The sequence below is a fragment of the Carassius carassius genome, chromosome 11 (assembly GCF_963082965.1).
Source record: "Carassius carassius chromosome 11, fCarCar2.1, whole genome shotgun sequence".
Lineage (NCBI taxonomy): Eukaryota > Metazoa > Chordata > Actinopteri > Cypriniformes > Cyprinidae > Carassius > Carassius carassius.
Window position 1 is genome coordinate 8,345,709 of NC_081765.1, and position 20,517 is coordinate 8,366,225.

A 20,517-nucleotide genomic window follows, 5' to 3' on the forward strand; every position below is an offset into this window, starting at 1 on the left:
ATGTGAAGTCAGAAAACACAAGACTCTACTTCTTCTTCTTTTTCTTCTTGTAGCGTTTATTAGTCGAGGTCAAGCCACAAGGCTCTACTGAACGAGTCTATAATTTAATAATGATAATATTAATACTTTATATATACAGTAATTTATTGTGTTGCATTCTGTAAAAAAATGTTAATAAATATTTTCATTTTTATGCATATTCAGTAACATTGGCTCATTATACTTTTGTCTTGGCTAATATGTCATTAATGTTTTTCCCCCCAGTTTACTTATTTTGAAAATAAACAAATTTAATTTGTAAGTTATATTACAAGGACACTTTCTACGCCGAAATGGGGTCTTTTATTTTGAAATATTTTCTTCCTGATACCATAGACGCGCTCCCGTTGCTTCGCTCCCGTCTGTTCGCTCCACACTCCGTTCGTGCACGCGCCGGTCGGTCGCTAGAGACAGTGTTGCTGAACCGAGAGAGAGAGAGAGAGAGAGATAGAAACGGCTGATGCGGTAAGAACCGAGATAGAGAGAGACGGCTGATGCGGTAAGACCACAGGGCTGTTTCACTGAAGTCTCTTAAATATGCGCTTATATCTTTGACAGATGCTCTCTTGGCGTGTTGTCGATCACTTTTAATTAAACACGCATTCTTACGACCTTCATACAAACGAGAGATCACACAATTATGATGTAGCGCATTTACTCAATGTAACTTACTAGTCTTAGTACAAGTATTATTTGAATGGAATTGAATGCTTATTATTGTTATAGTTAAGCACCGTCTCTCATAGACACTTGATCTGCTTAAAAAGCCTCGTTATAAGTCGAGACATTTATTAGCTTTGACAGGTCAGACACGATCATAACAATCAAAAGATTAAATGATGAACACGATACTGTTTAAATACGCGATGGTTTGTTTGTTCACATCCCTTTTAGTCGCTCATTCTTTCTTCATGTTTCTCCAGGATATAAAGCCACTGATGCGATTCTTCATAATGGCATCTTGTGTCTTTCTGATCAAATCACAAGCTCCTGTTGGTCTTGTGAACATCTACCTACAGGCATCCTGCCTAACATCCTTATGAGATTTACTAAGCAGCTGTAATACACTAGTATTCGCGCACACACACACACACACACACACACACACACACACACACACACACACACACACAAGCACAAGCACAAGCATGGCACCAGTCCCACCTGGCATCCGGTTCCTGGCGTCCTTCAACAGGGACCAGTGGTGAGTTTGTCTTTTTATAACTCTTTGGCTGTATGTTCATGATTAATGATCAGCAGGGCCAAATCTGCACATGCAAAACTTTGTACAGATCCACAGTGCTGCTTGGTTATTGGACTAAACCATAATCACCATTACTTTGGGCAATGGTGGGATCACAGTTATTAATTTAATGAGCTTTTTACTAATATATAAATGTGGTACAATGAGAGTATATGTTTAACAGATTTAGGATCCATATAGAATTCATCAGTTTTCCCCCCAGAATGAGAAGAAACTTCAGATGTGTTAAGCGTTAATATAGCTGCTCTGTGTTGGAGAATAGTATAGAATAGATTAGTACTTTAATGATGTATCCTCTATTTAAATCTAATATAATCATTGATATTGCTTTCTGTACCAAACCAAGAAGTCATTCTCTATTGACCATGGAAGCTGAAATACAGTAGGTATAGAAAAGAAAAAAAAAGAATCACTGATATGGAAAAAGGAAAAAACCCTCCTCCTAAAAAAGACTTGTAAACTCAATCAGGTGTAGCTAGTCACCTTCTCAATGGCACACAGAGCCATCTGACTTTCAAAAGTGATCGGCTGTGGTCATTTTGATCAGCTCAGCATGAAAAGAGTCCTTGGTAGTGCAACTGAAGCAAACAATCAACTCTGGGTGGCAAGGCACTGTCAAAATATCTCCAGGATAAAGGTGTGGACAGGCAAGTCATGAGAGGGATACAAAAAAATTTAAAGGCTTTATCAATGACTAGAAGCCCAGGGAAGTCTATTATTAAGAAGAGGGTGGTATTTGGTACAACACAGACCCTGTCTGGATCAGGATGTCTCTAAAACTGATGAACGAGCAGGAGGAAACTGATTAGAGAGGCGAACAAGAGGCAACTCTGAAGCAGCTGCAGGAATTTATGACAAAAGAGTGGTCATTGTGTGCATCTGACAACAATATCACAGATTGTCCACAAATGTGGCTTGTATGGGAGGGTGGCATGAAAAAAGCCACTCATTAAGAAAGGACAAATGCACTCAGACTGAGCTTTACCAAAACACACCTTGAAGATTCTGAGGCAGATGAGACTAAATTTAATTATTTGGCCTCAACAACAATCATTATGTCTGGGGGAAATCCACTACAGCTCACCAACCATATAAAAGCATTTCTACAGTAAAGCATAGAGGTGTTAATGTCCTGTTATTGGGGTGTTTCTCCGCAGCAGAGACTGGAGCACTGGTCAGGATAGAAAGAAAAATGGATGGGGCAAAGGACAGTAAAGTGGTCAAAAATTGCAAAGTCTAGATGTGTAAAGTTAGCAGAGATAGAGACAAATCCCAGCAGACTAAAGGCTGCAATTAAAGCTAAAAGTGGTTAAAAAAACTGACACAAGAAGGTGATCCTTTTTCAAACTCAGTGAATCTGTTTTTAATTTTTTCTGACATGTTGGCATCACATTGTTCACTTGGATGTTATATGTTGCACTGAGTACATGCGTACAGCTGGATAAAACAAAAACGTTTTTTCTTCATTTCAGGCTGCAAAGCAAAAAAAATATATATTTTAAAGTGGGTGATTCTTTTCTATACCCTCTGTACATGTACTGTATTTGAGTTCATAAACACCTGTCTGTATTTAATCAGAGATTAAATTGCATTGCATTCCTGCGTCATCAACACTTTTACAATATAGATTGTGAAAAATCCGGTTTAGTGAGTTTCTCAAAGGAACACACACGTTAGACAAGGTGTGTTTAAATTCCTGTGTGCTTTAATGAAACCTCTGAAATAAGATCTAGATGATAACAACTTCTGCCCTGCTGCAATAGCAGGTAGAATTACAGGAAATCTTTTTAGAACCAGACAGACCAGATATGCAGTGCACTGAAAATAAAAATAAATAAGTATATATATATATATATATATATATATATATATATATATATATATATATATATATATATATATATATATATATATAGTAAAATATGAATTTGATCGATTTAATGTAAAATACTGTCAGATTAGATTTTTCCAAGTAAAAACTATGAATTACCATATAGTTTATGATTTTTCTTTTATACGAAGGATACCTGTAGCCAATGTTACATGTAGCCTCGCAGAAAATAAATAATGTGCCGCGCACACGCATAAATGAGTTGGGAAAACCATTTGTGAAAGTGAATGAATTGCAAAAATATTAAGAAGCACAATTGTTTCCAACATTGATTATAAATCAGAATGATTTCTGAAGGATCGTGTGATACTGAAGACTGGAGTAATGATGCTGAAAAAAAAGCTTTGCTTCATAGGAACAAATTATATTTTAAAATATATTAAAATAGAAAACCTTTATTTAAAATTGCAATAATATTTCACAATATTATTTTGTGAAATAATATTCAGTATTTTTATTGAATAGATACAGCCTTGATGATCATAAGAAACATATTTAATAAAGATTATTGATCCCAAGCTTTTGAATGGCAGTGTATTGTACTGTAAAAAAAACAACAACAAAAAAGTTTTCTCAGGTCATCTAAAATGTACATCATTTAGTCACGGGGCCAAATTAAATACAAATAGCACATGAAAGTTAAAAGTGACACTTTTTTTTGAATGCCCGTGTACAGGTCAATAGAGAAAATAAATTAGAGGGAGCATTGCCTGTAGCATTGTTTCTTATTTTTGTTTAATTATTTTGGTGTTTTGTGTTAGCCTGTGTGTATGACTTGTGCTCCATTTATACACTCGTATAGGTGATGTTTTCTAAACAGGCCACTTCCAGTAAATTTGTGATGATTTATCATGTTTTAGGAGGAAATGGAGGACATTTCACTAAAAAATGTCCCTATTTCCCTGTCCTCATTGAACTTTGCTGTGTTTGGTTCACGCAGGTACAGGACCTTCACGTTTGCTCTCACGTTCCTGCTCTACACAAGCTTCCATCTGTCCAGGAAGCCCATTAGCATCGTCAAGGTAACTCAGACTTAACAACCCTGAAATTCACCAAAAAATGAAAATGTGCTCACACTCAGGTCATCCAAAGTTTGTTTTTTCATGGGAGCAGATTTGAAGAAATGTAGCATTGCATCACTTGAGCTCACCAATGAGGACAAACACGAGTCCTCTATCTATAATAATGCTTTATTATAAAGTTGAATCTATAAATGTGTCCAACTATATCTATAGTATACTTGTGTAAGGCGATGTATACCATATAATATATCTTAACTGCTTGTGTTGTCACAAAAAGCAAACTATATTATTGCTCAGCGTGGAGCTGCTAAACATGACTATAAGGCATAGAGATTTTAAGATAATATAAACATTAACTTCTCGATATTCGAGAAAGCAGTGAAAAGTGTTATGCAAGTAAAAAAAACTTAAAAGAATTGTCTTTTATTTTTAATTTTAGCAATGCATTACATTTACCAGAAATATTGGTTATATTTTTATTCAATTTTACATTTTCTTTAGACACATTTTAGTTGTGAACTAAAGTTTAAGACTACATGTACTTGTAAAACACAAGTATTTTTGATATACTTCAGAGGTGGGCAAAGGTTGGTGACCGCCTGTAGCAAATGAAAATGTAATGCATCTGAAGCTGTTATTAATTATTGAGCAACGGTGCATATTATATATTTATTGTTTTAAATGCAGCTTACTCGTTTATGAGAAGAACCCAAGTAGAGGACGCATCAACTCTGACACGCCACTGAATGCACTGCACATATGTTCATATATTTTTTGGTGTATGTAATCCTTAGGTGTTTACATGTATACATTTCCTGGTCATTATTTAAATATGTAGTTAAAATAACTGGAAATAGATGTATTTTCAAGTTTAGAATGAGCTTTTGGAGAGTGTAGGCAATTGTGCCAATGCACCACCTAGTTATCTATTATCAGCAGTCCTTGTGCTTACTAGAACTCAGTGTGCTTTTTTTTTTTCCATTTCCGGTCACATTAACTTTCACTTGGATGTTATAAGTTGCACTGAGTAAATACAGCTAAATAAAACAAAAACTGTGCGCATCGTCATTTCAGGCTGAAAGTCAGATGTGCGCTCATGTTGTGTTGTGTTGTGTGTGTTGATTCAGAGTGAGCTGCATAAGAACTGCTCTCATGTCATGCGAGCGCCTACAGAGAGCAGCAGCAGTCAGCAGACTGTACTTCACCCTGAACTAGACTGCAGCTGGAAACCATTCGGTAAGATTCAGATGCTATACTATATTATATTCATAGCAAATATGTGTTTCTGTCATTTTCAGCCAGTGCATTAAATATTTGGCATCTCTGTTCTATATAGACAGAAGTAACTATAAGCAGTTGCTCGGAGCAATGGATTACTCTTTCCTGTGTGCTTATGCCATAGGCATGTATCTCAGGTAAGAACAGATACAAAATACTCCAATATTTATGCATTTGCACTAAAATGGCTTAAAAAGTGTTTTTCAGAAATCTAGAAGATAATCATTTCCTCACCCATTAATGTCAATCCAAATATACAGTGGTGTAATGTAACAAAATAAAAATAGTGATTTAATTTAAGCTTTTATTCTCATATAAATATCGATCAGTGCACATACATAGAGCACATCAAATACGGTAAACCGATGCTCAGTCGTGCCTTAATGAACGTTTTAAAGTTTTAGTGTAATGGACATTCAGTGGAGCATCAGAAATCTCAGGTTTCATTAAAAATTCAATTGTGTTTCAAAGATGAACCAAAATGATGTGGATTGAGAACGACTTGAGAGAACGTAAATGATGACAGAATTTTCATTTGCGGGTGGACTAACCCTTTGCTATAAACAAGAGATGTTTTCTACTTAGTTTTTCATTAAATACATTTGAGAGAGAGTGATGTTTGATGTTAATTTGTACTTAAATATTTTAATACATGAGAAATACTGAAGCCATTTGAACCAAAATTGAATTTGTTTGTTAGTTGCTGACATTCTTAATACACTCCTTTCAGTGGAATAATTGGAGAGCGTTTGCCCATTCGCCTGTACCTGACTGTGGGCATGCTGACCAGTGGTCTTTTCACCTGTCTCTTTGGACTGGGATACGTCTATAACATCCATAGCCTGGGCTTCTATGTATTTGTTCAGGTGGGTGTAATACCTGTACAAAATAAGCCTGATACGTTCACCAAGGCTGCATTTATTTGATCAAAAATACAGTAAAATTTCATTATTTAAAATTATAAAAAGATATTAATTTAATTTAATTTAAATTAAATGACTGTAATTTATTCCTGTGATGCAAAGCTGAATTTCCTGCTGCCAGTCTGCAGTGTCACATGATCCTTCAGAAATCATGTTTTTCTTTGTGTAGGTGGCCAATGGTTTGGTTCAGACCACTGGTTGGCCTAGTGTTGTGACTTGCATTGGTAACTGGTTTGGCAAGGGCAGGTGAGAAGCATTACACTTTCCACTAACATCATAAAGTCAATAAAAACTGTAAACGTGAGCATCCAGTGTTTTCCTTTGCTCAGACACTCAATATGAAGGAGTGCTTATCCTCTTAGTTGCTGGTTTTTTTTTACACACTCTAAATTGTAAGAGATCTGTTATTACCTCCCAGATACAGTAAATGTTATGTAATGTGTTGTGGTGTCAGGAGAGGCCTCATCATGGGTCTGTGGAACTCTCACACATCAGTGGGCAACATCCTGGGCTCTTTGATCGCTGGATATTACGTCTCCTCTAACTGGGGTCTGTCCTTCATCATCCCTGGAGTTATCATTGCTGCTATGGGAGTCATCTGCTTCCTCTTTCTTATAGAGCGTACGTGAATATGTCCTCTGCCTTACTGATTTGTGCAAGTGTGTCTGGGTGCAAAATTGTCACAAAGCACTAGTCATTAGTTGATGGGTTTTAATGCGAATTCTTCTTTATTTCCAGATCCGAATGATCTGAAGATTGCCAGTGCACAGAGCTCAGCTCCAAGCAGTCAGGTTAGTATTCAAGAATATAATGTATGTATACACTATTGTGAAGGTTTGTTTTGTAAAATTGATAATGATAATTGATGGCAAATCAGCATATCAGAAGGATTTCTGAAGGATCATGTGACACTGAAGACTGAATCATTGATGCAGAAAATTCAGCTTTACATCACGGGAATAAATGACATTTTTTAGACAGGTCCATCAATACTTATTCCAAAAACAATTACTGAGTATGGTTTGTTTTGGGCATGTACATATCAGATTTCATGTGGTTTTTGCTGTTCAGGTCAGATATGCAGAATAAAAATATATCTGATCAAAGCCTGAGAGAGTCAGACAGTGTTGATGTGATCTTCACATGAGTTAATGTCTTTTCCCAGCGATCTGAGGAAAGGTTGGTTAGAAATCATGACGCACTCGTGCTCTTCCACAGTTTCTATGAAACAGCCCTGTGTAGCGTACACCTGCGAGTCTCAGTCGAGCGTCAGGTGCTCTTCTAACACAAGGAGACTTCACAGTCCTCAAACGCTTCATCAGATTGATTTGATTCAGGAGGAGTGGCTAATCAGGAGTAACAGAGATGGAGTTAGGGATGGAGAAGAGGGGCGACAGCAGGAGGAAATGGAGATTGATGCCTCTTCTCCTCATTTTGACTGTGGAGGAGGAATTAAACAAATTGAAGACCAATTTTCAAACACTTTTCAGCTTGTTGCTGCATAATTCTTAGTTCTCCGTCATTGTTCACGCCAGTACTTTTTGATTTGTTTCTATGGGATCCTTAAATAATAGTGATTAATTAAGTGCAGTTTAGGAGTGTTTTTAAAACACATTGTGAGAGGGAATTGGGTCAATAATACTACATGAAAATCAGATGCACTTTTTGAAAATATATGCAAATATTTAGCATTTTGATATGTAATATATTGGTAGTTGGCATAGACATGGAACAAAAAAATTCCTAACAGGGTTTAGGTAAAAATAATAAACAAATAAAATAAATATATATATTATTGTGTGTATATATATATATATATATATATATATATATATATATATATATATATATATATATATAATGTATTTGTGGGGTTTTTTCTGTTACTTGTCACCATTTCTTCACCACTTTTACTCAACTTTTTGAAATCGCAATTTTTTTCAGAGAATGACAAATACATATTTAAAAGGAGAAATATTCCTTTACTTCTTTGTGTAATTATAATATGAACCTTTATTATTTAATAGTTGTTAAATAAATGTTTACATATATCAATGAAGGACCAACCAGGCAATAATTATAGTACATTTATAATTATAGCCTAATTATAAGTCTGAGCGTGTGTGGTATATATATTTAGATTTGAATCTATATCTGTGTTTAGACTTACACCTACATATTCAGATTTACATTTATATATTAAGAATGCTACTGTTTATTAAGAGTATAAAACGTTATATTCAATATATTTTAGTATAAATACATATTCAGATTACTTACAACTATTTCCTGTATGGCCCTTCATTATATCTAATTAGATAATTAATAAATAATGAGAAAGTTACATGTTAAAAATTGCATGTCATTTCAACTACCCATGTGTCCCGTGTTATATTATTATCATATATAGAGTATACCTAGTCTATTTATATTATTCTTTGTCAGTGTGACACTATTATATATCATATTATTATTTTATGTTTTTTCTCAGAAGGTTCATAAAAACTGGAATGGTGTGAATGGACATAAAGACCTTTACTTGCAGTACAAGCCAGGAGCTAAAGCCCAGGTTAGTCCAGCACACTGTCTATCATGCGGTCTCTCCGTCACTCTCTAGAAGTATTACCTGAGATATCTTGTGTGCTGTGTTTGTTAGAGCTGGGACACAGAGCTTCTGCTGGGACAGGAGAGCGTTGGAGTGTGTGTTCCTGTGCAGCAGCAGGTGGTGGTGGTGAAGAGCGAGGCTGAACCATCGCCCATCAGCTTCATGGGAGCTTTACGCATTCCTGTGAGTGCGGCCTATCCGTCTGTCCATCAGTCAGCGTGTGTTACAGCTTCACTCAACTTCCTCCTGCTGTGTGTTTTCAGGGAGTGGTGGAGTTCTCTCTCTGTCTGCTGTTTGCCAAGTTGGTCAGTTATACCTTCCTCTTCTGGCTGCCCCTCTACATCACTAAAGCAGGTAACTCACACCATTTCATATAAGAGCTCTTACATCATTTCTGACAACAAATATTTCATTTCTGTGGTGGCAAGACATCTCTGTATAAATGTAGGGATGCTATAGCAAGCAGGCATTTTTTAAAAAGTGTGTCGTGTATCTATTTGCACCTTTTTTTTAATGAAAATTTATTTGAAATCTACTCTAACTCAGGCTGTCCAAAATAGTTAGAGCTGTTAGAGCACTTGCTCACCAGTGGATCCTCGGAAGTGAATGGGTGCCATCAGAATGAGAGTCTAGACAGCTGATTAAAAACAGATATAAACATTGATGTAAGAGGACAACAGGGGATGGACTTTTTCACTGCAGGAAGCATTATTACGAACTCACATGTTGCCCGGAAGCAATGGTTTAGATTAGATTAGATTCAACTTTATTTTCACTGCACATGTAAGGTACAAGGCAACGAAATGCAGTTAGCATCTAACCAGAAGTGCAATAAGCAGTAAGTACAGAATATACAAGGTCTACAATATTTACAATAACTATACAGATAAGTATTATGGACATAATTTACAGATTTTAAATACTATTAGCATGATATACAGATAGGTGTGCTATGAACATACTATACAGATGGATTATGTAAAAGTGTATGTACACTATAGGCAGAACCATGAACATATGAACATAATTACACTAGTGCAATGGACAGTAAAGTGCATAGAAAATATTTCAGTGTACAAATGGATTATTCAGTGTTCCTGGATGAACAGACAGTAGTGCAAGTAATAACAAGTTACTGTTTTTTGGTTGTTGTAAATAAATTTGGAGGAGTCTGTGTGTGTGGTGTGGGGGGTGTTGAGGGGTGTCAGAGGGCAGAGTTCAGCAAGGAGACAGCTTTAGGGAAAAAGCTGTTCCTGAGTCTTGTGGTCCTTGTCCGGAGCCTCCTGAAGCGCCTCCCGGAGGACAGGAGGTTAAACGGTCCATGGTCAGGGTGAGAGGAGTCCTTGAGAACGCTACGAGCTGGTCGTACACAGCGTTTCCTCTGGATGTCCTCAATAGCAGGAAGTGGTGTCCCTGTGATGCGTTGAGCAGTTTTCACCACCTGCAGTGCCTTGCGGTCAGCCACTGAGCAGTTCCCATACCAGACTGTGATGTAACTTGCCAGGATGCTCTAAATCGCACACCGGTAGAAGTTCACCAGGATGGATGAAGACAGCTGGTTCTTCTTCAGTGTCCTGAGGAAGAAGAGGCGCTGGTGAGCCTTCTTGACCAGGCTGGAGGTGTTTGTTGCCCAGGACAGTTCCTCCGAGATGGTGGTTCCCAGGAACTTGAAGCTGGAGACACGTTCAACAACCATCCCGTTAATGTGGATGGGGTCATGCATGCTTCCTTTCTTCTTCCTGAAGTCCACAATGAGCTCCTTTGTCTTATTCGTGTTAAGGAGCAGGTTATTGTGAGCGCACCATGTGGCCAGGTGCCTGACCTCCTCCCTGTAGGCAGTCTCATCGTTGTCTGTGATGAGGCCAATCACCGTGGTGTCGTCTGCAAACTTAATGATGGAGTTGGATCCAAGCAATGTTTTAAAGTTACAATGCATTAATGATGGATTTGTTTCTTAAAAACACAAAGCTTTTCACTTCAAAAAAAGTGAATTAATACACTGTGGTCATGTGGATTGCTTGTGGATTATTGTGATGTTTTTATCAGCCGTTTGTACTTTCATTCTGACGGCACCCATTGACTGCAGAGGATCCGTTTTTCAGCAGATTTATATTTTTGAGTGAACTATACCTTTATTTAATACATCACAGTGACTAAGATGTATTTCCTGTTTCTCAGTTCACCTTGATGCCAAGAAAGCTGGAGACCTTTCAACTCTGTTTGATGTGGGAGGCATTGTTGGTATGTAGAGATATCAGTGTTTTTTTGTTTTTTTTGTATGTTTTGAATATACACATGTGGACACTAATTGGTGGCTTTCTTTATAATGACACAGATTGTGATGTGTCTCATAACACCACATACTAACAAGTTCATCCTCACCTTGACTTGTTTAGGACACGTCCAACCTTGTATTTTCATATTTATCCACGTTTCTACATCACTCAAATATTTAAATGACGTGGAAATGTTCTGTCCACTGCTAGCCATGCAAATATATCTAATGTTATCAAAACCACTATTCAGAAGTTTAGGGTCAGTAAGAGATTTTATTTATTTTTTATTCAGTAAGGATGCATTAAATTGATCAAAAGTGACTGTAAAGACATTTAAGATGTTACAAAACATGAGAAGTCTGCAACAATCAACCATGTTTGTCTATCTCATGTTTACATAGAAAAGCGACAGAAAAACAGTGTAGAGTGATGCAAAAACAAATCACGACCCTTAAGTATCCCTGTGTGTGTGTGTGGGTAGGAGGGATCCTCGCTGGAGTGATCTCTGATAAGATGGAAAAGAGGGCCACCACTTGTGCTGTGATGCTTTTGCTGGCTGCGCCCACAGTATGTCATTCTTCTGATCAAAAACAGGGGAGCTTGTGCATTTAAAGGCTCTTTGCTGTGTCACTTTTATCTCACTATTCACAGTGGTTTGTGTGTGTGTTTTTAATAGCTCTACGGCTTCTCTATGATGAGTCAGTTTGGCCTGGGTCCCACTATCGGTAAGACATCCAATCCTAATGTTGCCTTTCAGGGTTACATAAGCGCTTTTGACCACCGTTGCTTTGAATGATTCAGATGAGAGAATGAATAATATTAACATTGGATAGCTGATGCCAACTTCAATGTGTTATTATATTTAATGAAATAATGCTGAGTAATAATGTGGTCTGATGTTTGTATGTTATTTGCTATAAAGGCATGCTGTTGGTGTGTGGTGGATTAGTCAATGGACCGTATGCTCTCATCACAACAGCTGTCTCTGCTGACTTGGTGAGTGTGTGTCTGTTTTGTATCAGGTCTAATATGTGTTTGCATAATTTTATGCTTATACATGTGTTGCATGCTGTTTGAATCTCTAGGGCACACACAAGAGTCTGAAGGGCAATGCCAGGGCTCTGTCTACAGTTACAGCTATTATAGATGGCACTGGATCTGTTGGTAAGAGTGTTATAACTGCTACATCTCCAGCCATTCATTGATTGATGATGCTGTAGAGCTGAGAGGGGTCACTCTTACACCTTTCATCTTCTGCAGGTGCTGCAGTGGGACCTTTGTTGGCAGGGCTGCTGTCAGGACAAGGCTGGGACCAGGTCTTTTACATGCTCATGACCGCAGACTTTTTAGCACTGCTGGTGAGTTGAAAATAGGTGCCGACTGCATTATTTCAGAGGTTTGAAAGCATAGTTCACATAAAAACCTTAAATAATGTTTATATGCATTTTTTAAATATGTATTTGAAAACCCTATATGCTGCTTTCTCAATACAGTTTTAAGAGACTACCAAGCTCCTTAAAGAATTGAAAAACACAATAAAAGTAGTCCAAACACACAATGCACAGTTCAAGTCATCTGAAGCCATGCAGTCTGAGAAACAGGCTGAAATTTGAGTTGTTTTGCACGGAAGGTTTTCTCAAATCTTATTCTCCATCCTACATTTCAAAAGTCTGTTTCTCACACATAGTTAGTATATAGTTTCTAAGTCCTAAATAACAAAAAAATAAGCTTTTAAATAAACTAAAGTAGCTAAAAATGTCGATTTAAGCAGAGATTTCTTATATTAATTGTTCCCTTATCAGCTGCTGTTATTATGTTAAGAACCGGTGTTTTAATGGTTCCATGATGGAATTTAAAAAGTGTGATTTCTATTTTTTATTATTATAAAAAAAAAAAAATTGTCATTTCAAATTCAGAAAATGAGCAGCTTTGTCAATACAACAGAAGTACCTTATGCGTATTTTATCATTTTTTGGGGGGCCTTTTTGGAGCTGGACACAAGTGGTCACTATCAATTGTTGAATGGGAGCATAGACTAAAACTAGTTTTACTTCTTTACTAAAGAGTTCACACACGGTTATGGCTTCCAAAAAGAATTAAACAAAAATTGTTTGTATCCTCTTCAGCTTTTGCTGAGACTTGTGATGAAGGAGCTTTGCTCTCATAGGAAGCGGCCGGGAGTCACCGTCGAGTGAGTGTTGTTTTGTTCTTGTTCTTTAGTCAGTTACACTTACAAATCAATGGCCAGAACAGTTAGAGGACCTCCTATCTTTTTTAAATACGGTTTTGATGATACGTCTTTTTTTCTGTTTCTTTCTAGACTGAAGGAACATTGAGCACTTTGCACTGGATATACATGTTCATATCTGACAGCTTCCTACCCTGGACCAAAACATGACTGAAACCTGTGCTTAGTCCTCGGTTTTAGAAGAAGATGAAGATTTAGTCTGGACCTGCAGCTCTGCTTGCATTTGTCCTTTGGTTGCACCCAAACAAATGAACATGACTCAATATGAGATCGAGCCTAAATATCCCTCCAGTTAAATAATGCACAATTGCACAACCAAAAGTAGCCTCCCTTTGCTGCTAACAAGGGGAATTTAAAAGAAACTCAGTATGATTTCTGCTTCTAGATCCCGCCGGGCACACAGCGCCTTCATTAAACAAGCAGAACAAATGTCCTGTAGATAGTTCTTAAATCCTTTCTTGCATGAATTGTCACGTCGAATTGAACATGACAGTCTATGTACTGTAAGAATGGTTTAAGAATGATTTACACCTAATTTTGTTCTGCTCGTGTTTCATAAACAAGGCCCATTGAAAGCATAACCGATTGTCAGTTTATTTATGTATGTGTGTGTGTGTATATATATATATGTTATATGCTAAATCTATAATATATTATAAATCTCATCTGCCTTTCTATAAACCAAAGCCAATCATGTTAGGTGTTGAGTAAATGGGTTATATTTGGGCTGTTTTCTGTGTCTTACTGTGGTGACGTTAATGGTTCTTATCCTGTGTGTATATATGTATAGGGGATCGACTAGCCAATTATGACAAATTATTTCCTTTTATTTAATTGTATCTTTATTTATTTTTTCACTGCTGGCCTGTGATTTAATAAATAAAAACTGTTTTGAGTCAGTATGACGGAAGGTTGGCAATAGTGTTTATCAGACCACTATTCACTCGTATGCAAACAGAATTCAAGCTGTTCTAATTAATAATAGAAGATGTATCAACATTATAATTTGTTTTCTCTGTAGGATGCAGTATGAAAACTTACAAATCGTTTCTGTTTGCAGGTTTAAAATGTTCCCATCCAGCTCAGTTTGTACGATCTGTGAGCGAACCCAAAGTGTCTCCTTGATTGTAATTGTATGTGCACATTCAGGACCCACACCTGCCTCGGCAGCTAATAAATATTTATAGTGTCTATTTGAATGTTCAGGTTTCTGTGGGATTGTGTCGTTCTGCAGAGCTAGAGGACCTCTTATGTAATCATGCGTGTAGCATGTGAGCATTTGCCCTTACAAGACGACATACTCTTGGGAAATGAATGTATCTGTATCATTTCTGGGTAGATCCCTGTTGTAATGAGAGAAAATACATTGTGCCTTCTTTCTATTTGTGATTTTGTATAGGGATATGTCTTTGAAGTGTTCATTTTGAAGTTATTATCAGCACCTTTACAGAATCTGGGAACAAATAAAGTTTTATAAATTAGCTGTACTGTGTTGCTCCGTGTACAAAGAGGACTTTGAATAAAGCAGACACAAAAGGCAACACATCTTCCTCCTTTTTTAGCTATGTGCTTTAAAAAAGTGTTTAAATTATATACATTATGATAATTTTATACAAACAGATTCAGGTATGCAAAATTAAATACAATGAAGAATAATAATATAAAGAATGTATTTATATATAATATAAAAATGTATGAATGTATTAGTGATGTCAATAGATTTTTTTTATCATTTACATCATTTACAGTAACTGAGAGCCATCAATATTTAAACTTTAAAAAATAACTTCTAATTTAAGGGAACTTACAATAATCTTCACATAAATGTCATATTTAGCTATCTGTGCCCTTCAGTAAGTAGGAAATGGACAGAAATTGAATAAAGTAAATTAATTAATCGTATTGTCGGTATTAATCGTATTGTCTGTATTTTCTAACAGCTCTCTACTCACTTCAGGTCTTAAACAGTGTTGCCAAGTCCACTGTTTTCCCGCAGAATTGGGACACTTTTCAGTGTTGCCGCAGAATGTTTCTCATGTCCCCGGGTTAAAGTGACTCATATAACATGATATTTGTGACCCTGGACCACAAAAACTAAAATAGTCTTAAGTCGCTGGGGTATATTTTTTAGCAAAATAGCATGTATGGCTATTATGTCAAAAATCATTAGGATATTGAATAAAGCTCATGTTCCATAAAGATATTTTGTACATTTCCTACTGAAAATATATACTTAATTTTTGATTAGTAATATGCATTGATAAGAACTTCATTTGAACAAATTTAAAGGCGATTTTTTTGCCCCTTCAGATTCCAGATTTTCAAATAGTTGTATCTCGGTCAAATATTGCCAGATCCCAATAAACAATAATGGAAAGATTATTTATTCCGCTTTCAGATGATTTATAAATCTCAATTTTGAAAACTTTACACTTAAGACTGGTTTTGTGGTGCAGGGTCACATTTAGCTCTTGGAAGGCGACTTTTACTGGAGGATGGTCCCGAAAAGCGTGTGGGCTAGTTTTGAGTAGCAATTGGGTGGGATTTGCTGTAACCTGGCAACCCTGGTCTTAAAGGGCCTGTCACTTATTGCTTTTTCTCTGATCAAATAGCTATCCGATTGTGAAAAGACAAGGTGTAAATGCCCTCAAAAATGCTTTCAAGATGGATTTAAATCCAATCTCTTAAACTTCAGAAGGTCTGAGACGCATGCCCCGATGTTGCAGCTATGATAAAATCTGGTGTTTTATGTTAGACACACCTTTATTAGCATAGATTGTTCATGTTATAATTTTTTTTAATCAATAACATAGAGATAAAATGTATCTAAGTTTAAATTCACATTCATCTAAATTTTAAACAGCAGAAGAAAAATACTGTATGTCCGAAAATAACTTTTATACCTCAAAATCTGTATTTTGTTGAAAAATACTTCTGCTGAGGTGAAATGATTAGAGAGAATCCTACTGAGTATGTTTCATCACTCTAGTTTATTTCTGAAGGGAGGAATTGAGTGTGTTATAATTGCCCCCAGTCTCATTTTAAGAGGTCACAGTGAGTCATCAAGTGCTTCGAGTCTCCATGTGCAGTGACACATTCATCAGTACACACACACACACACACACACACACACAGGTGGCAGTCAGTGAGAACAAAACAGATACACTGTCTCTGTTGAAAGGATAAGTGTTCCACGGTGTGTGAATTCATACATGCTTATAATTGAGTTTAATGAGCATGTTTCAGCTCTTGGGTTATTACAGTATAACAGATGAATCATTTGACTTGCCAGAGGGAATCACACGCTTCCCCTGAATGACTCTGTGCTGAACCCCGTCTGTTCATTCTGACACCACACCGCCCACAACCCAGACTCACCTTCATGAACTCATTATTATGTCGTCACGTGCATCAGCTGCTCTCATGTTACGATAGGGCCTTTACCTTACTTGTTAACAATGATTTGTTTTCATAGTTATTCAAGGAATTGAATAATTCTTTTTTATTGTTATTATGAATATTATTATAAAAACAGTTGCAATACAAAATAATAATAATAAAATTAAATCAAAAAAATATATATAATGAAACAAACAAATTACAGGGTTATAAAATTAAACAAAACACATTGCATTGCATACAAGTTTCAAAAGTTTTGAAGCCACACGAGTTAGAGATGGTCTTATAAGGAATGCTGAATTACTTTGGAAACTTAGTACTTAAGTATTTATTTGGAACCAACCAAACTTTTCTCCAGGTAATATCAGAGACCAACGCATTCCTATAAACCATAACATTAGGAATTAATATAAAATCATTAAGAAATAACAAACGTATAGGAATTAAAAGATTTATCAAATCAATTAATAATCATCTTTGTGCTGTTGTTTTCCCTCCAAAATGACGTCATTTCCTGGAGGATGATGTCTTTGAAAGTAGTTCGTTTAAAAATGAATTTCTTCAGTGAAACAAACTGGAACTGGCTTTGGTACATAAAAGAAAAGGGTTAATTGTAGGGGAAATGATACTGAGCACAAACATTAAAAATTGCAATTAAATATATATATATAATGTAGTTTATAAATATTATAAAACATTTTTGATTGAAACATTTTGATGAAAGCAACAATTTTGGACCCCCATCGGTTAAAAAAATAAAACTGCATGCATGTAGCGGAAGAAAATAGTCCAGGTTGTTCTTCGGCTCAATCGCGCGGAGGAACGTGAAATAACACAGAAATGGCAATATTTATTTCGTTTTACAGTGGTGTTTCGCCGGAGGTTCGCCGTTTTGAATAATCTATGGTAAAGGTTTGTCTTTCGTTAATTATGATAAAAAAATAAATAAAAAAAAACAAGCCAATGGCGTACAGTAGGATAAGCGTGCAATTTCCCGCGAAATTATAATTTCCCCATTATTATTATAGATGGTTTATTATTATTATTATTATTATTATATCTGTTTATTTATAGAGTGTATGTGGGTAAATAAGTGGTTTAGAAGATGGAGTTTGGCACTCTCTCATTAATAGCATTGGAAAACAAATACATGTGCTGCGCTTAAGAAACACCTGGTAACGTTAGGTCTATATTTTGTTATATTGTTATATTCTATATTATTTAAAATTCACATTTATGATTACTTAATGTTAAAACGAACAAATTTTATTTCCATGTGTGGGATAAAAAATATGAGCTGTCTGCTGCTGCATGACCCTTCAGGGTTTCATTCACCGCATCCTCGCGCGTCCTCGTGGGGCTCGGTTACTATGGAGATCACGAGGAAAGCGCGCACTCGTGTGTGTCGAGTTGGGAGATCAGTGGCGATGAGCAACACAGTCTCTGTTATCAGATCAGAGGTTTATATCAAGGCTGTCACGGCGGACGGAGAGAGATGGGCAGCACGTCTTCGGCGTCTCGGGTGATATTCCTGGACGTGGATGGACGGACTCAGAAGGTAAACTCTCTCTCTCTAACCTTAACTTACATGCATGACGGAAAGAAAACACATTAACGAATAACAAACTGCAACAGAAAGTTGCAGCTGCTTTAGTATCTGTAAAGGATCATGTTTATTATATGACTCTTTTGGTAACATTGCTTTAAAACCGGTTATACAATAATATTACGAATGTATAAATATATAATATATACTCCATCCTATTAAAATTATGTGCAAATCCATAAAAGTAACATTTAAATATTGAAGTAAGTCTCTTTGTAATCACTATATATATATATGTGTGTATTATTTTTGGTTGAATATTGAACATTGTTGCCATTTTATACTGTAAACAAACAACTGATTATTTAGCAATGGATATTTGAGAACTACAGTAAATTACATTCGAATTTAGACATCAGTCTCAATTGACATGTAGATTGAGCTTTACCTAAAAAAATATTCAGAGAAATAGATTTAAAAACTCTTTAAAAAGTATTTGTAAATGGAAAATAGAAATGAAATAATTGTAAATAGAAAAGACTGGTTGATTTGACTATATGACTCTTTGGAGATTATTAATGTTATTGTAGGTTCTCTATTTTTCCATTTACACTTTACCATTGGACATAATTTTTATTTATTATATATATATATATATATATATATATATATATATATATATATATATATATATATATCGTTTTTTTCACTCATTTTAACTGATCTGCACTTGTTAACTGTATATTTTCACTCGTACTGTCACTCACACCCTCTGTTTTAATGACTCCAGGTTGCCTACATTAAAAGTTTTATTAGTTTTTACACACAGAGTATTCTGTATGTGATGCTTCACCACATTATAAACTCACGCTGGGTCATGTTTTCAGGAAAATCTCAACTCTGTCATGAAGAACCAGTCTACTTGAACTACCTAAATTGGCTTTTTATCTCAGAATGTTCTGATAACTGATGATCAGGATGATCCTGTTCATAAACATGGCTAATACAGACACTAGTGCACAGCGTCATAAACACAAGACGCAATGCAACAAACATTAATTAAAATTCTGGAAATATCGTTTTACAGTTTTGCATTGTAAATAATACAGTAATCCATTGCGTTTACTTGTAAAAACTATAAATTTGACAGATTTTTTTTAACATATAAAGGAGTCTTTCTCCATATATAGTAGCAGCTTTTTAGCATTTTATGCTTTTTTTCTGAGAAAATTAAAAACTTTTTTTACAGTGTGCATTAAAATGCATGATGTTTAGTATAATGATATTCAGTTCTGCTTCTAGAAGAAAATAAAAGTACGCTTAAATACTAAAGTGTACTATTATAATAGCACTTTTACAATGGGGTGCAAATGATGATACATGTTATTTCTGTACATGTGTGATTACATGCAGTGTAACAATACATGCATAAAGTATAAATTTGGACTAAATAATGACTTGCACCAAATTAGTGTGTTTGCATACATTTTTCGAGTCAAACAATGCTTATGGTTTTATTCAGTTTGTTGCAAACGTCCATCTGCCTGCCATTGTTCAGCCTAGGAAATGAGACAATAACAAACTAATCAGCATATAAAAGCTTAGAACACACTGAAAAACAAATGGACATTTTAATGAGCACATCTGTGTGTATGCGTACCCCCACACTTTCTGCACACACACAGACAGGATCATTTTTGTTCTAGTTCAACTGCATGTCTTCAGGCTTTCTAGTGTGTATTCAATTACAGCTCTTCAGTCCAGAAAATACTAGAAACTTCTCAGAGATCTGTACTTAGATGCTCCACTGCTAAAATTAAACTATTGTAACAGATTTTTGCTCCGTTGTTGGTTGGTGGTATATAATTTTATCATCTCTATTCTCTATGGCTGTTTTTTGTGGGTTTTATGTTTCATCTTTGACAAAGTGCTTAATTAGAAGCCCCTCTTTTGGACACTAATAAGTATTTCTTATAACTTTGAACTCAGAACCTGTGATTGTATTATGGAGCAGTTCCCCTGTTCT

The 20,517-nt window shown here is 35.8% G+C and overlaps 2 protein-coding genes across 4 annotated transcripts in view; both read left to right on the forward strand.

The window, feature by feature from the left end:
• The first annotated feature begins 407 nt into the window (after positions 1–407).
• Positions 408–13,728, forward strand: LOC132152721 (glucose-6-phosphate exchanger SLC37A1-like). The gene is made up of 20 exons (XM_059561559.1): positions 408–538; positions 963–1,243; positions 4,135–4,216; positions 5,344–5,452; positions 5,553–5,631; positions 6,225–6,360; positions 6,587–6,663; positions 6,872–7,038; positions 7,156–7,208; positions 8,909–8,986; positions 9,074–9,205; positions 9,286–9,376; positions 11,201–11,263; positions 11,780–11,865; positions 11,975–12,023; positions 12,221–12,294; positions 12,384–12,462; positions 12,559–12,656; positions 13,425–13,489; positions 13,619–13,728. The coding sequence occupies exons 2-20, from the start codon at positions 1,188–1,190 to the stop codon at positions 13,632–13,634; spliced, it is 1,590 nt and encodes a 529-aa protein (XP_059417542.1). The 5' UTR covers positions 408–538; positions 963–1,187; the 3' UTR covers positions 13,635–13,728.
• Positions 13,729–18,310: 4,582 nt separating this feature from the next.
• Positions 18,311–20,517, forward strand: part of LOC132152722 (high affinity cGMP-specific 3',5'-cyclic phosphodiesterase 9A-like) — a 14,884-nt gene continuing 12,677 nt past the window's right edge. For all 3 annotated transcript variants that reach the window (XM_059561560.1, XM_059561561.1, XM_059561562.1), the window contains exon 1: positions 18,311–18,503. In XM_059561560.1, the coding sequence (XP_059417543.1) occupies positions 18,441–18,503 (63 nt within the window). In that variant the 5' untranslated portion in view covers positions 18,311–18,440. The remainder of the gene's footprint in view (positions 18,504–20,517) is intronic.

Excerpts from the sequence above, each read along its gene's own strand:
- LOC132152721 (XM_059561559.1), top strand. The coding sequence starts at position 1,188 with ATGGCACCAGTCCCACCTGGCATCCGGTTCCTGGCGTCCTTCAACAGG. Across the intron at positions 11,264-11,779 it reads TGATGTGGGAGGCATTGTTG|GAGGGATCCTCGCTGGAGTG; the intron begins GTATGTAGAGAT and ends GTGTGTGGGTAG. Across the intron at positions 11,866-11,974 it reads TTTTGCTGGCTGCGCCCACA|CTCTACGGCTTCTCTATGAT; the intron begins GTATGTCATTCT and ends TGTTTTTAATAG.